Source organism: Lycium ferocissimum, chromosome 11, assembly GCF_029784015.1.
Source record: "Lycium ferocissimum isolate CSIRO_LF1 chromosome 11, AGI_CSIRO_Lferr_CH_V1, whole genome shotgun sequence".
Lineage (NCBI taxonomy): Eukaryota > Viridiplantae > Streptophyta > Magnoliopsida > Solanales > Solanaceae > Lycium > Lycium ferocissimum.
In genome coordinates, this window is record NC_081352.1 from 48,514,245 (window position 1) to 48,527,886 (window position 13,642).

At 35.2% G+C, this 13,642-nt stretch overlaps 2 protein-coding genes across 7 annotated transcripts; one reads left to right on the plus strand and one right to left on the minus strand.

The window, feature by feature from the left end:
• Positions 1–5,907, plus strand: LOC132036056 (uncharacterized). The gene is made up of 5 exons (XM_059426285.1): positions 1–150; positions 1,356–1,532; positions 1,711–1,910; positions 4,274–4,503; positions 5,359–5,907. The coding sequence occupies exons 2-5, from the start codon at positions 1,441–1,443 to the stop codon at positions 5,635–5,637; spliced, it is 801 nt and encodes a 266-aa protein (XP_059282268.1). The 5' UTR covers positions 1–150; positions 1,356–1,440; the 3' UTR covers positions 5,638–5,907.
• Positions 5,908–7,303: 1,396 nt separating this feature from the next.
• LOC132036055 (F-box/kelch-repeat protein At3g23880-like) lies at positions 7,304–10,522 on the minus strand. 6 transcript variants are annotated; one of them, XR_009409510.1, is made up of 4 exons: positions 9,020–10,522; positions 8,422–8,478; positions 8,229–8,329; positions 7,304–7,921 (listed from the first exon to the last, which is right to left on the minus strand). XR_009409510.1 is itself a non-coding variant. In XM_059426284.1 (2 exons), the coding sequence occupies exon 1, from the start codon at positions 10,397–10,399 to the stop codon at positions 9,032–9,034; it is 1,368 nt and encodes a 455-aa protein (XP_059282267.1). In that variant the 5' UTR covers positions 10,400–10,522; the 3' UTR covers positions 7,304–8,478; positions 9,020–9,031. The 6 variants fall into 6 exon arrangements, 1 of the variants encoding a protein (XP_059282267.1); XR_009409509.1 differs by having other exon boundaries at positions 8,207–8,329; XR_009409507.1 differs by having other exon boundaries at positions 7,304–8,329.
• Between the last annotated feature and the right edge of the window lie 3,120 nt (positions 10,523–13,642).

Sequence of the window (13,642 nt, forward strand, 5' to 3'; positions counted from 1 at the left end):
CTGGAGCAAACTGGTAAACAATTCATCTTTCGTTCTTCTTCTTTCAATTCAAGATTCTTACTCTGAATTTTATGTTCTATTTAGTGAAACAAAGGGGAAAAAAGAACTGCCAACATGCTTCAATTTGCTTCTTTTGAAACGACTTGATAGGTGTTTTTTTTTTTTTTTTGGTGATTGATCTGTGTGTCTTTTTTTATTTTTAAAGGAATTTGATGGGTGTTTTATGATGTGGGTCAGTGTTTTTGGTGTGTATGCCTGCAAGACTACCAATTATTATTATTTTAATTGGCGTTCAAGCCAGTTTTAAACAGCCTCTCTACCTCCACGAGGTAGGGGTAAGGTCTGCGTAGACTCTGCCCTCCCCGGACCCCACATGTTCTTGTTGTTGTTGGCATTCGAGCCAGTTTGCTTGCAACTCGACTGTTCCACCTAGTATTTGTTACCTCCTACTGGCATAGGTTACCGGATAACTCTACTCACTAATCTGTTGGGATATTGAACCCTGGTCTCTATGGTTTTCGTCCACTTTATTGACAAGAAATTTGTTTTGCTAGAGATTGTTTAATTAGTTGTTTAATTAGCTTCTAAGAAGGAGGTAATGCATTAAGTAGATATTAGTTTTAGTTGGTCACGCGGCGCCTGTTTATATAAGTGATCTACTTGTATATGCAATAGCTTTTTGAGTTTCTGAAGGGAGGGGAGATTTACTGGGAATGGATGTGACTGAACCATAATTAAACCCACTGGTGCATATAGGTATATGTCATGGATTCTTGTGTATCTTTGGCTTTGTATTGAAAGGGGATTCTATTGACAAAGAATATTAGTACAGTGTATTTGTTAATATATTATTGCCGAGCATATGAGCTTTGTTTAAAACTCCAAGACCTCAAGATTGACTAGTTGATTTTAGTGGTTTACTCCAATGTTCCCTTGAATTATGGTGAATGTCTTCTGTACCAACATTGTTGAAGGTTGTTTTCTATGGTTGTTGAAATCTGGAACTTTCTGTTTTTTTTTTTTTAGGCGGTTGCCCCTTTTGATCAGTAGAGTGATCTTATGTATTTCCACCACATTAATCATGGGTCAAATAGGTCAGAAATAAAGCTTTGCTTTCTCATATCAGCAGTAGCTATTCCCATACTATGAATTAAAGACTTTTTTGTCAATTTGAAGACTAAATCACCCAACATTCTTAGTGAAATCACACTTTTAACATGACTTTGTCATGACCCACCATGAAGATTGCTTTTCTTTAGTGTGTCTAAAATTTTCCATTTTAATCATGTTTATAGAATTAACATTCAGTGATCTTCCCTAATCTTTTCCTTGCTGTATGTATTGTCCCTTTTCAGGAAAATCTGTTAGCTTGGAAGTTATTGTTCTTTGCCTGAGCTACTATATTGGAGTCGGGTGCCTTCTTCTTAATTTGGCTTGAGAATGGAAAATCCTGGAAAGAAGGTGTTGCTTACTTCCAATGGTGATGAGATTTGCAATAACATTGCTTACCATTTAGCTCAGAGGGGTTGCCAGTATGTACTTTCCCTGTCTTAAATATGCATAGAAGTCATGCTCTCATTCACACACACATACGCATGCACACACTCACAAAATTTCGGCAGTCTGATACTCACATTTCATAGGCACAATTGCTCCATAAATGGCATAGTATAAACTCTACTTAATCCTTTTGTTGCTTCTACCACTTAGATTGGTTTTGATGGGAAATGAGAGCCAACTGAAGAGTGTAGCAGAGAAGATAAAACAATCTCTAGAGGGCAGCGTTGCAGTGGAAGTTGTGGGATTGGATATGACGGAGGATAGAGAAACTGCTTTTGATGAAGCTGTGGACAAGGCATGGAAGATATTTGGAAAGTTGGATGCTTTGGTACACTGCTATTCTTATGAAGGTACAACCTGACCTTTATTTCAAAGAAATATTGTTATTCTTTAGATACAGAAGGATTTAAAATGACAATGGAATTGGTATTTGTCTACCGATAAAACAAGTGGTATTTGTCTGTTCTGTCCAGTATATGGTGAAGTGAAAATAATTATCTGTGAATGGCTAACTAATTTTGTCAACTTAATAAAACAATAAAAGGTTTGGCAAATCATAGAAGATTAGGATTTGATTAGATCAGCGATTATATTGATAGAAGGTATCCTTATATTATGAATAACTATTTATCCACGTGAGTAGTTGACCTACAATCTCAGTTAATTAATCGGTTTCATGTCTACTCGGAGGTTTTGGCCAGAGAATGTAAGTCATTGGGTCCTTATCAAACTGACTGCCATCTATCTTTGGCCGTGACCCGTTAGAGCAGCTTCTACTTCTAATAGGCTATGAATTAGATCAGAATCATCTACTGTAGCTTGGAAAAGACATAAAGTTATCTCAGGAGAAGCTATTATAAAATTAAAGAATTTATTTTGACATGAAGTGGATATATCTGTACATCTTATACCTTAAATGTGAGCTGATAAAATGTGGCAGACGCTATACTGAAATTTAGTTTGTATCACAAAGGATGTAAAGAAAGAAAGATAAAAAAAGCGGATTCAAACTAATTGAATATTCATGCCCTTATCCCGCATTCATTTGTTAGCTGATCCTTTTGGTGTTATATACATTTGTTGGTTTGCTATAGGGAATGCCATTTGTTAAACCGCATAGTTCGAAAATTTTGAATTTGTTAAATTGACTAATTACCTGTTCTGCATTTGGTAAATACCCTCCTTTATAAAAAGCTATCTTGGAGTGTCCATGTTGTGCAATTCTAAACGCATGCGTCCTGCTAACTAACTTGGTTGAATGAAAAATTGAAAATCTATCAGATTGAAGTAATTGTAAATAGTAGTTGAAAATCTCTGATTCGTGAAATTTGTTCTCCATGGATTTGAGATTAATATACTTTGAATGTCAAGTTTCTTCTGTCTGTGGGTGTAAATAATGTATGACATTGTTCATTCGTGTTCTGAGATTATTAAGTTGTTACAAAGTGAAGTTGTAACTTGGTTCTGAACTCTGGAAGTAGCCAAACTATTAAGAATCGATGGGTTTTCAGTACTCAAAGTCAATAGCTGCTATCATGGTTGTGGGAATTATTAGGTGTTTTAAATTTCTTGTATACTTGAACCTGTACCAATAGATTGTGATGTAAGGTAGATGACCTTTCTTCCCCATAGAAAAGACCATTTCTGTGGTTGTGCATTATTTGTCGCCACAATATTACTTGCTGAATCTGTTGCATATTTATTGAAGATCAGAAAAATATTTTGGATTTGCAAATATATCAAACAAAAAGATTTCTCTGTCCTTGTAATGTGTTAATATGAATGAAGGAAGTATATATTCTATTATCTTGAAGATTACAGTAAACAGCAGGTTCTGGATTTGGGTTTGTATGTTCTACTAATTTTAGACCTGCTGGACTATGAAGTTCTTTTCTTTCAAAGAGTTAAACGACCCACCGTGACAATAGTAAATCTTATTTTACCTTCCTAGACTTAGAAGTTTATCTCACTTCCAGTTTCATGAAAAGAGAAAAATAAATATTTGGGTAATCCGCTGTTTCATGTGTTTTATGCCGCTCCTTTGACTTAATCACTTGCTGAATGAATTTCCACCCCTTTCTCTTTTTATCTCTCTGATATCCCAATGTTAGCTAGTGGAGATATTAACTCTTCCGGGAACCCATAACGCGTAAACCATGTCAAACCAAGACCAATCAATATCCGAACGGATTCGAACTTCTCCGATTCGGGCAGAGGAAGATTGATTTAGAGGGGTAGGTATTCCCGTCCGCCCTAGTATACCAATGGTGGACTAAACTTTGTCCATTAAGGGCAGTGTTAGTGAAGTGTGTAAAGAACACTTATTATGTGTGGCTAGAGAATACAAGTTGCAATCCCTATATCTTAAGCTAGGAAAAGCACTCAGGGACTGTATTGAATAAAAAGTTATTTGGCAAGAAAATTTATCTTAGATATATTAGATTGAGTGGGTCCAAAAGCTTATTAACTGATACTGTCTCATACATTTGACCCCATAAGCAAAACTAACTACTAAGCATGTTGCCACCCAAAGAACTCCTTGTTTCATGTAGTTAATATATGATTCTTTTTAGTATTATGTTACTAATTGCTTTGGTGCTTGCTGGTCTTTTCATATGGACATGTTAGTTTATAGAAGCGTCATTGGGCCTTTTGTTGAGAGGTGCAGCATGTTTGACATAAGCTTCTTAATACCTGTCATGCAATGAAACAGGGAAAATGCAAGATCCGCTGCAGCTAATTGAAGACGAGTTCAAAAAGATTGTCAAAATAAATTTTATGGCTGGATGGTACCTGTTGAAATGTATTGGTAAAAGAATGCGAGATAGTAAAGCCGGAGGATCCATTGTATTTATGACCTCAATCATTGGTGCTGAGAGAGGAATATATTCAGGAGCTGCTGCTTATGGTTCATGTTCGGCTGGAATTCAGCAGCTGGTTAGGGTAAGTACCTTTTTAAATTCTCCTGTATGTTTGGGATGCATGATCAGACCATGTTACATGGGACAAGAGATTACACCTCTTCATAAACATTTTCACTTTATTGTTTCTCCTCTTGATCACCAGTCTTTTCCATCTAATTACTAATTTATTCTGTTTGCTATGGGAGGTCGTCAGGACATGTGTTATATTATCTTGTATTGCTTCATGCCTTTGAGGTTGTTTGGGGCCATTTGCCTATTGTGTGGAAGAATAGTCAAATTGGGACAACTAATGTGGTCTAATATGGTATATAAGTTTCTCTAAGTTTACTATCCTTTACTCAAGCACTTGAAGTAGAACACACACCATGACATGTCTTCAGATGATGTAATATGTGCTTATGGCCCTTTTTCCTTGGGTGAGTGGGAAGTCTGATTGCCATGTGGGATATTCTATTTTTTCTATGTTTGTCGTTACTGCTTGTCTCAATTTGGATATAGCCATTTTTTTTTTTTTTTGTGAGGGGGTGGTAGGAGTTGACTATGCGACGTCCAAGGTAATTGGAAATTCGAGGATCGTCCATTTAACTCTGTAGTCCCTAGATAGAGAGGTTTGTGAATGATAGGGGAAACTTCAATTTCCATGGTATCTTTTGAATTATTCTTTGATAAAGCAATTCTTATACTAGTTCTCTTGTTTTCCTTTTTCCTGAATTATTTTTACATTAGTCTTATACGCTTGTTGGAATAATCAACTCAAATTCTACCATTACCTGCTTTAACTTCGGAACTATGCCCTCCATTATATTACCATTTCTCGTCTCGTTGTGCTTATTTTGATGATGATAATAATAATAATAATAATATCTGTACTCAGATATCTGCAATGGAGATGGGGAAGCACCAAATTAGGGTGAATGGCATATCGCGTGGCTTGCACCTCGATGATGAGTATCCTATATCAGTGGGAAGGGAGAGAGCAGAGAAGCTGACCAAGGAAGCAGCGCCTCTAAATCGCTGGCTTGACGTCAAGAAGGATCTTGCTTCCACTGTCATCTATTTAATCAGTGATGATTCAAGATACATGACTGGAACCTCCATCTTTGTTGATGGCGCCCAGTCTCTAGTAAGGCCGCGAATGCGCTCATACATGTGAAGTTTCTATACATGTATATAATTGAATTATATACATTAATGGAGCCATAGACACTGGAATTATATATGGTCCAATGGGACATTGTATTGTTGTGCAAAAGCGTACGCATTGGTGCAAGTACTTTTAAATGTTAGTCTGTTAAGGTGGAATTGCTACTGTAGACTTTTGTTCGTGTTTTTAAAAACTTAGCAAGTATAACTCCAATCGCAGATCTCCTTCCTGATATGATTTAGTCAAATTTTAATGTATTTAAAGTGAGAATTTGCTGCAGTGTTCTTCTTCCTGTTGTGATTCAACTCAAACGTTAATCTATTTCAAGTGAAAATTTACTACGTATCTCCTTGATTGTTGTTTCTCACTCCTTAGCCCAATAGTAACACCGCAAATCCAGTGTTTTTTTTAGTTGTGTTAGTGTTTTACTGTCAAATTGAAATCTTGCCCTCTTTTCTGCCATTTGTTAGTAGTGGAATAGCAGCTAATCAACTTCTCCTTGTTTTTTTCTCTTAATAGAGAATATGAATAACCTCCTTATAGTTTTAAAAGATCGGAGATTATTCCTTGTGGTTAAATCAATAACACAACTTCTCTTTTAATATTTACCTTCAAAAAGGTTTGACACCCTTTGAAGGGTGTTCAAAGGAAGAAAACAAGAAAAAATGGGAACTTACAAAGAGAAACAGCAGCAAAAAAAAAAATTCACTTCCAAGTAGTTGTGCCATGGCCATCCATTCACGTCTTCTCAGTCCTCAAATGATTCAAGAAATGTAGTGCTTTTTTTTTTAATTGCAACTAGAGCGCTAGACTAAAGTCAAACTGATATTATTGAACCAGAAGAGACAGCTCTGGATGAATGTTCGGGTAAGAAAGCCGGGAGTGAGAAGTGAGGGTCTAGAAAAAAAGGTTGTCATTATATGGCATTGAGAGTTACATCTCGTACTAAAGTTAATAATATACTACTTGGACGAATAGCTTGTAATGTTACATCTCTTCCTAGACCTTTTATCATAGAGCAAAGGAATAACAATTTATTCCTATAATTTATCCTATATAAAATCTAGTAACAAAAAGATTTAATCGAAAATATTGACTAATTCTTGTGGAGTCCCCAAAAATGACTGTAAACTAGAACAAATAAACTCCCCACTAATCAATATTCAGAAGTCGCATACTTACTAATCGTAAGAGCTGTATCGTCTAATTTCAATAAAAAAAAAATGAAACGTAAGCTATAGAAATGGCACCATAAATTTAAACCGGCAAACATTCAACAACACTCTTTTGTAGGAATGGCCAAAACCGCACTGCACAAATTTAAGCCGCAAAGATTCAACAACTGTATTTTGTGGGAATGGTCAAAAATACTCTTTAACATTATACATACAAATAGTTGTACTTAGATTAAAGAGAACTTGTGAAGCTTGGCTTCAGCAGAGAGCAACGTAACCTTCTGTACATCTTCTTTTATAAGCTGGTTAGTTATTCATTACTAACTCCTCATTTCTTGATCTTTTATCCGTTTTAATTCAAGTTCATTTTTATGCTGTAATGGTGACTTTTGACATGATAACGCCTTTAGGATCATGTTCCAAAAAATCTTGCGAGCTCTAGTTTCAAGGACAAAGTTATTCTGTTTTAGATAGGTAATAAGAAAACCAAAGTCATACACTCAAAATCGAAATCTTTCTCGTCTATGTTATCCAAGGAACTATGTAAAAAACCAAGTACTCATTGACATTAAGAAAACAAAAGGAAGCATTGGGAAGTAAAAGCTAGAAAACAGTATGCACTCACTGTTATCCAACCATACATTTTTTTGTTTGGCAAGTATAGGTACCCCACCCCTCTAAACACCACCTCCTTTGAGGAGTACAGACTTTCTCCAACTGCACTCCTTGAGCGTCCAACATGAGAGATTTTTGTCAATGTCATGAGACAGGATAAGACCCTTGCCAAGGAAAACAAACATAGACATAATAACACACGAACAAAGACTGCAAGCGGGGAAGGATATAGTTGGCTTGTCAAGATACTGATTAGGCAGTAGCCCCTACTTGTCTTGAATTTCTTTACATTTATGAGGTCCAGAGGCTTATAGAAAATCTCAACTGAGATATTAGTTCTTTGCACATGATCCTCCAATTCCTGAAGGGCTTGTAATCTGAGCAACACTGCTTCCCTCAACATCTCCCCTAACTTCACACCAGTCTCTTCAGCTTCGTTTACCCTTCCGCCCAATGAGGGGTTGGACACAGCAGTATGCTGCAGAGGCGCAGGAAGAAAGCTTCTGCAATGGAGTTTCAGGGAAGAGGAGGTCAAGATACATGGCAGGTTACTTAGAGAGGTGAGGCAGAAAAGGCAGATGGATGAAGTTGCAGGAGGAGGAACTTGGGTATCACAAGAGAAAAATATACTATTTTTTTAAAATGGAAAAAGTCCATTGGTATCATTAACCCAACGAAGGCAAGAGTGTGATAGGGCATCCTGATGTACGTTGAATCGCCACCCAAAAGGAAAAAAGACAAAAAGAAAACAAGAAAAGACTGAGATAAAAACAACTGGTACATTTTACCCTTAGGATAATGTGCACCAACCTCCGGTTCTATGCTTCTTCAGAAACTATCTCAAACTCCTGATTTTTTGGATCACTAATGCCTCCTTAGATTAAAGACCGAAGTGTCCTTTATGTAACCTGCTACAATTGTTTGAAGCCACGTGAGAACCGCCATAAGTTCTGTGATGTGAAGTCACCAAAAGTATAATTTACTATATGAACCATTGATTTACAAGCATTTTAAAGGTCCCCCCCAGTATGCGTGCACCTTCTCCCTATACAAAGAGGATCTGTAGAACAAAAAGATATAAGTCATTCTTCAACCTTGAAAGATCATTAGATCATTTCACGCTAATAATAAATAAATAACAAAAAGATAATAAGTCATTTTCAGCCTTGAAAGATCACTTCACACTAATAATAAGTAAATACGCATACACCAGATAATATCATAATCATTTGCACAACCAAAGAAGCAAATATGCCAATGTCTGGCAGCTATGGGATGGATAAAATATAATTTTCGATCGTCGAATGCCCACTGGCCATTATTCGACTATCTTCCTCTTAGGTAGCCCACAATGTTAGAGATGGTATGGACTATCCCTACAAACCATGACAAATTCCACGAACTGTATAATCTAACCTTATTACCGCTATTAGAGTTAACATCTACAGGAAAACATGAGTATTTTCATATAAACTTCCTCTTATAGGAAGTCCACATTATACGAGATGGCATAAACAACAGCTCTAAAAATCATCAACTGATCTAGAAAATGTTTCATTAAGGCCATTTTACTCTTTGATATCACTATGAACATTGTTTACCTGGATCAACTATTACTTATGTTCCTCAGTTCCATCATCACCATTATCCAGTACAGATCCAACTTCTTGAACAACATCTGTAGTCGAATTAGTCGAATCTGCCTGCTGCACAAATCTATCTTCTTTACCAACTAAAGCCAGGCTCTCGAAAAAAGGCTCACCGTGAAATGAGCGATTGGTTCCATGGATTCCAAGATAGCTTATGTTTCTCTTCTTGGGGTTGTATGAAACCATCCCTACCATTCTGGCAGAAATCAATAACTCACCGTGACTCCTAAATCCCACAATATTCCTAAACCCTCCTCTCAAATCAATATTATGCAGTCTACTCCAAGACTTCACCTCACCATACTCTTTCATCACCCATACCCAACAATAATCACTCTGCCAAAACTTTTCATATTCAATTAGTGCAAGCGACGTGCCCGTAACCATCACATCCAACTTCATTACATTTCTCTCAGAAACACTCTCCGGCAAACTTATTTCACTAAAATTTTCAGTCCCCACATCAAACGCTACAATAAAGCTACCATCTTTACTATTACCGCTACTAGTACTACTACTACTACTACTATCATCATTGCTACTATCCACATTATCATCATCACTCGAATTAGACGCAATCCAATGAATACCCCCATTTAAATAAGTCGAAACAGAATGATTTTGATGCAAAATATACGACGGACAAACACCCGAAACACTCCTCCAAACCCCACTACTCAATGAATAAACCTCAACACCAGGTGGAACCAAAAACTTAACAGCCCTCAATTTATCAAGAAACTCAACAGTAGGTGGAAACTGCAATTTATAGTCTTCAGTAGCAGTACTATTATAAACAACTCTAACAACTTTATAATCACATTTCACAACATCAAATCCAAATCCATAAATACAAGAACCACGTCCATTATACCTCAAATTAGGCCTAGGCAAATTCAAATGTTTTCTAATTATAGGATTCCACAAAACAACAGTATCAGTATACTTATCATAATCATCAGATAAACAAACAACACCCTTACAACAACCCACAATCCTTAAAAACTCGTTACGAGTTGTTTCAGGACATTTAAGGTCTAAATATTCATCGAACGAGTCACCATCAGATTCCGACTCTACTACTCCTTCTTCTTCATCGTCAAAGTGTAAAGCGTAACGTTCGACTTTATCGAACATGTTGTAATGACGAATGAAGAGTAAAGGACGGCGATTAGGTTTGTTGTTAAGGATGTTGTGATGGAAGGAAATGAAATTAGGGTTTGTTATTATGGAATACCAAGTTTTGCATACTGTGGTGAATTGAATTAGGGGTTTTAATGGGAGTTTTGATAGGATTTCTAGAAGAACATCTTTTGGAAGATAATCAGACATTTTTTTTTTTCAGCTTGGAAGAAATGTTTGAGTGGGGTAAATGTGTTATAGGAGTTATCTTTTAGGGGTAGAAAATGAGTGAATTACAAGTAAAGGGCTGGTTGCTGGGAAGTTGTTATATTCATTAATAATCAGATGTAATCTTATCCTTTACGTACTTTCTTATTATCAGAAGTATTAGTGCGTTATTCTAGTAATATTTTGAGCTTCGATTTTTGTTATCACTTTGTGTTTCTTATGCTTCGATATTCCATTATTTTATTGTTGTTACTGTTCTTTCTTCTAAACGCTATGTATTGCTTTTCATTTCGCATTAGTTAGCGTTACTGCTTTCATTTATGTACTCTCTTTTTGCAAAAATTTTGTGTGATGTCTTACTTGAGCCGAGGGATAAGGGTCTATCAAAAACAGCATCTCTATGATTGAGAGATAGGAGTAAGATTCACATACACTATCTTCCTCAGTTCCACTTGTAGAACACGAGATATATTGTTGTTGTTGTTGAATAATAGCATTTTGGTTCCTAAGTTATTCATAAACTCGCTTTCGATCCTTGTGTTATATGATTCAACATATTTAATCTTTAATTACTAAAAATATATATTTTTGGTCCTTTTTTTTTTTTTTGGTAACTAACGAACTTGTATTAATCACTAAGTGAACCATTACAAAGCTAAAGCTGATTAACACCACCGGCTATCTCATATCGAAGAAAACCATCCACTTAGACTACATCCTTCTAGGCTAAATACAATCTAAAACATACACTGTCTCAACAAGGTACTTATATCAGGAGTTGCTCTCACATTACTAGTATACGCAATCTCCTTGGCTAGAGTATCAACATTTCTCTCGACTTTCTCAAGATTCTGCCATTCCTCTCGATCCAGACCGAGTAGACAGATTATGTGTATATTAACTTAAATATCTAAGCATTCTGTGACTTCCATTTAGCAGCAATTATTGTGCAATGCAAATGTTCATCCCATGAAGTGTGTTGCACTGTTGGTTTCCTGAGCCATTGTATAATTCTCTGCCATAGAGCCCTGGTATAAACACATTTGACAAATAGTGCTTCTTGATTCATCTTCATTGTGACACAGAGAGCAAATTTTATCCACATACATAGCCCATTTTCTCAATCAACCAGCAGTACACAAATTCTCATGCGTCAATAGCCAAAGAGTAAACCTAGCCTTTGGCCTAGCTGCATTTTATACGTTTTTGGTCCTTTCATGTAGAAAATATGTAATAGAGCGAAGTCAAATATAAAGTAACAAAACAAATTTAACATATCACATGAGTAATTGAGTGTTGAAACGGTTAATAATTATGTTAAATTTGTGAATATTCATAAGCAAGGGGATTAAAATTGCACAACTTAATTAATTAAAATTTAATGTGCTTAGTCAGATATTATAAAGATTAAAACCAAATCTTTCAATAATTAAGGGATCAAAAATGTTATTAACCAAAATAAAATGGAGAAAGTTTTAGTCGGAAAAAAATAGCATTATCCTGTGTCGGTTATCTTAAGTTTTTTTAAAACAATTTTTTCGTCTTTGTTGTGTAAATTTTACTTTAAAATTTAAAATATCATCAACATACTAGCTTTCCGTAATGGAACACCTTTCATCAATTTACTAAGAATGGACGAAATTGAGAGCAGTTGCCAAACCGATTACCACAGTAAAGAAAAGCTGTAAAACTTAATATGTGTTTCAATTGATGTTGATGTATATAATTAAAGAAGGAAACATAGTAATTAATTTCTTTACGTAATAGACGCAATACTTATATGAGTTAGAAGTTTTTAATAGGAATATTTTATCATATATTCATGTGCTTAATTGAAATAAGTTATAATTTAATTATCTAAATAAAATTTACTAATAAGTTTAAGAGATTGTTAATGTATTAAGTCATAATTTTAGATAAACTATTTTTTATCAAAAGCATATCTAGATTCTAGAGTATACCATGCACAACTACTAGAATAAGAAATATAATAGATAATGGCCTTTCAAAAATAACAAGTAAAGAATCAGATGCCAAGCTGAAGGGCAGATCCAATCGGAAGTCAGCTTTACACATCCCAATTCATGTGCTAAAGTTAAAGGTAATAACGCGTATTGTGTTATCCTTTGTGACCAAAACAAAAACAAAAAAATCCTAACAACCGCGTTGAGCAGTGATAGTTTGATAACAACGCGTATATCTACCAACAAGGATTTGTGGTGTAGTGACTTGTACTACTTCATTCTTAACCAAAGAGGTTTCGGGTTCAAGACCCCTTGGGCACGGAAATCGCCTTGATAGGGAGTGTTTTGCCCCTGAATGTGGGACTCCTCGGCATGAATCCGGATTTAATCGGGTTCCAATGCGGATACCGGATGGAAAATAAAAAAAACTACGTATATCTAGGCTGGGCATAATTAACGAACCAAATCGAGAATTTTAGTACTTCGGTACGGTATTCGGGAGGAGAATTTTAAAATTACGGGATTCGAATTTGGGTTTGGTATGAAATATTAATACCATTTGGTATATGGTATTTCCTTAATACCGAATTATTTATCATTTTTTTGTGCGGATTGCCCTTCAAAGGCACTATCTCTAATTTTTGCCCCTCAAATTGGTGGTCTTTAATTTTTGCCATTCGCCTAATACCCCGAGGTTTTTGGTTCGAACCCTAGCTCAGTAAAAAAAAAAAAAAAAAATTCGCAAGGCAAAGGTTTTTAGCAAAGTTAGACCTACTCCGGCAAAAGTTAGGCCTTAAGGAAAACTTTTATCCAAAATTAGGCCTATTCGGGCAAAAGTTAGGCCTTAAGGCAGAGATTTGTAAAATGAAAAAACTACATATATATAGATGTTAAGGAGATATATTTACGAAACGTGACGATAGTTTTCCTTATTTACAAAACATAACGATATATTACGAAACATGACGGATTTTCATATATTTTTCGTTTTTTTTTTTTCCAGAAAATATATTTTTTTAAAAACAAAAATTTAAATTTTTTTTTTTTTTTTTTATATATATAGATATATATTTTTAAATTTTTTTTTTTTTTTGCCCAAAGGCTTAAAAAATTACCTCAAATTTTTGTGTATGAAAAATGTATGAATTGTGTATGTATGAGCGAAATTTTTAATATAATTTTCATACACAAAATTGTAAGCGAAAACTTTAATCCTTGAATATTGTATGAAAGTTGTTATAATGTTGTTGTAGTTGTATTA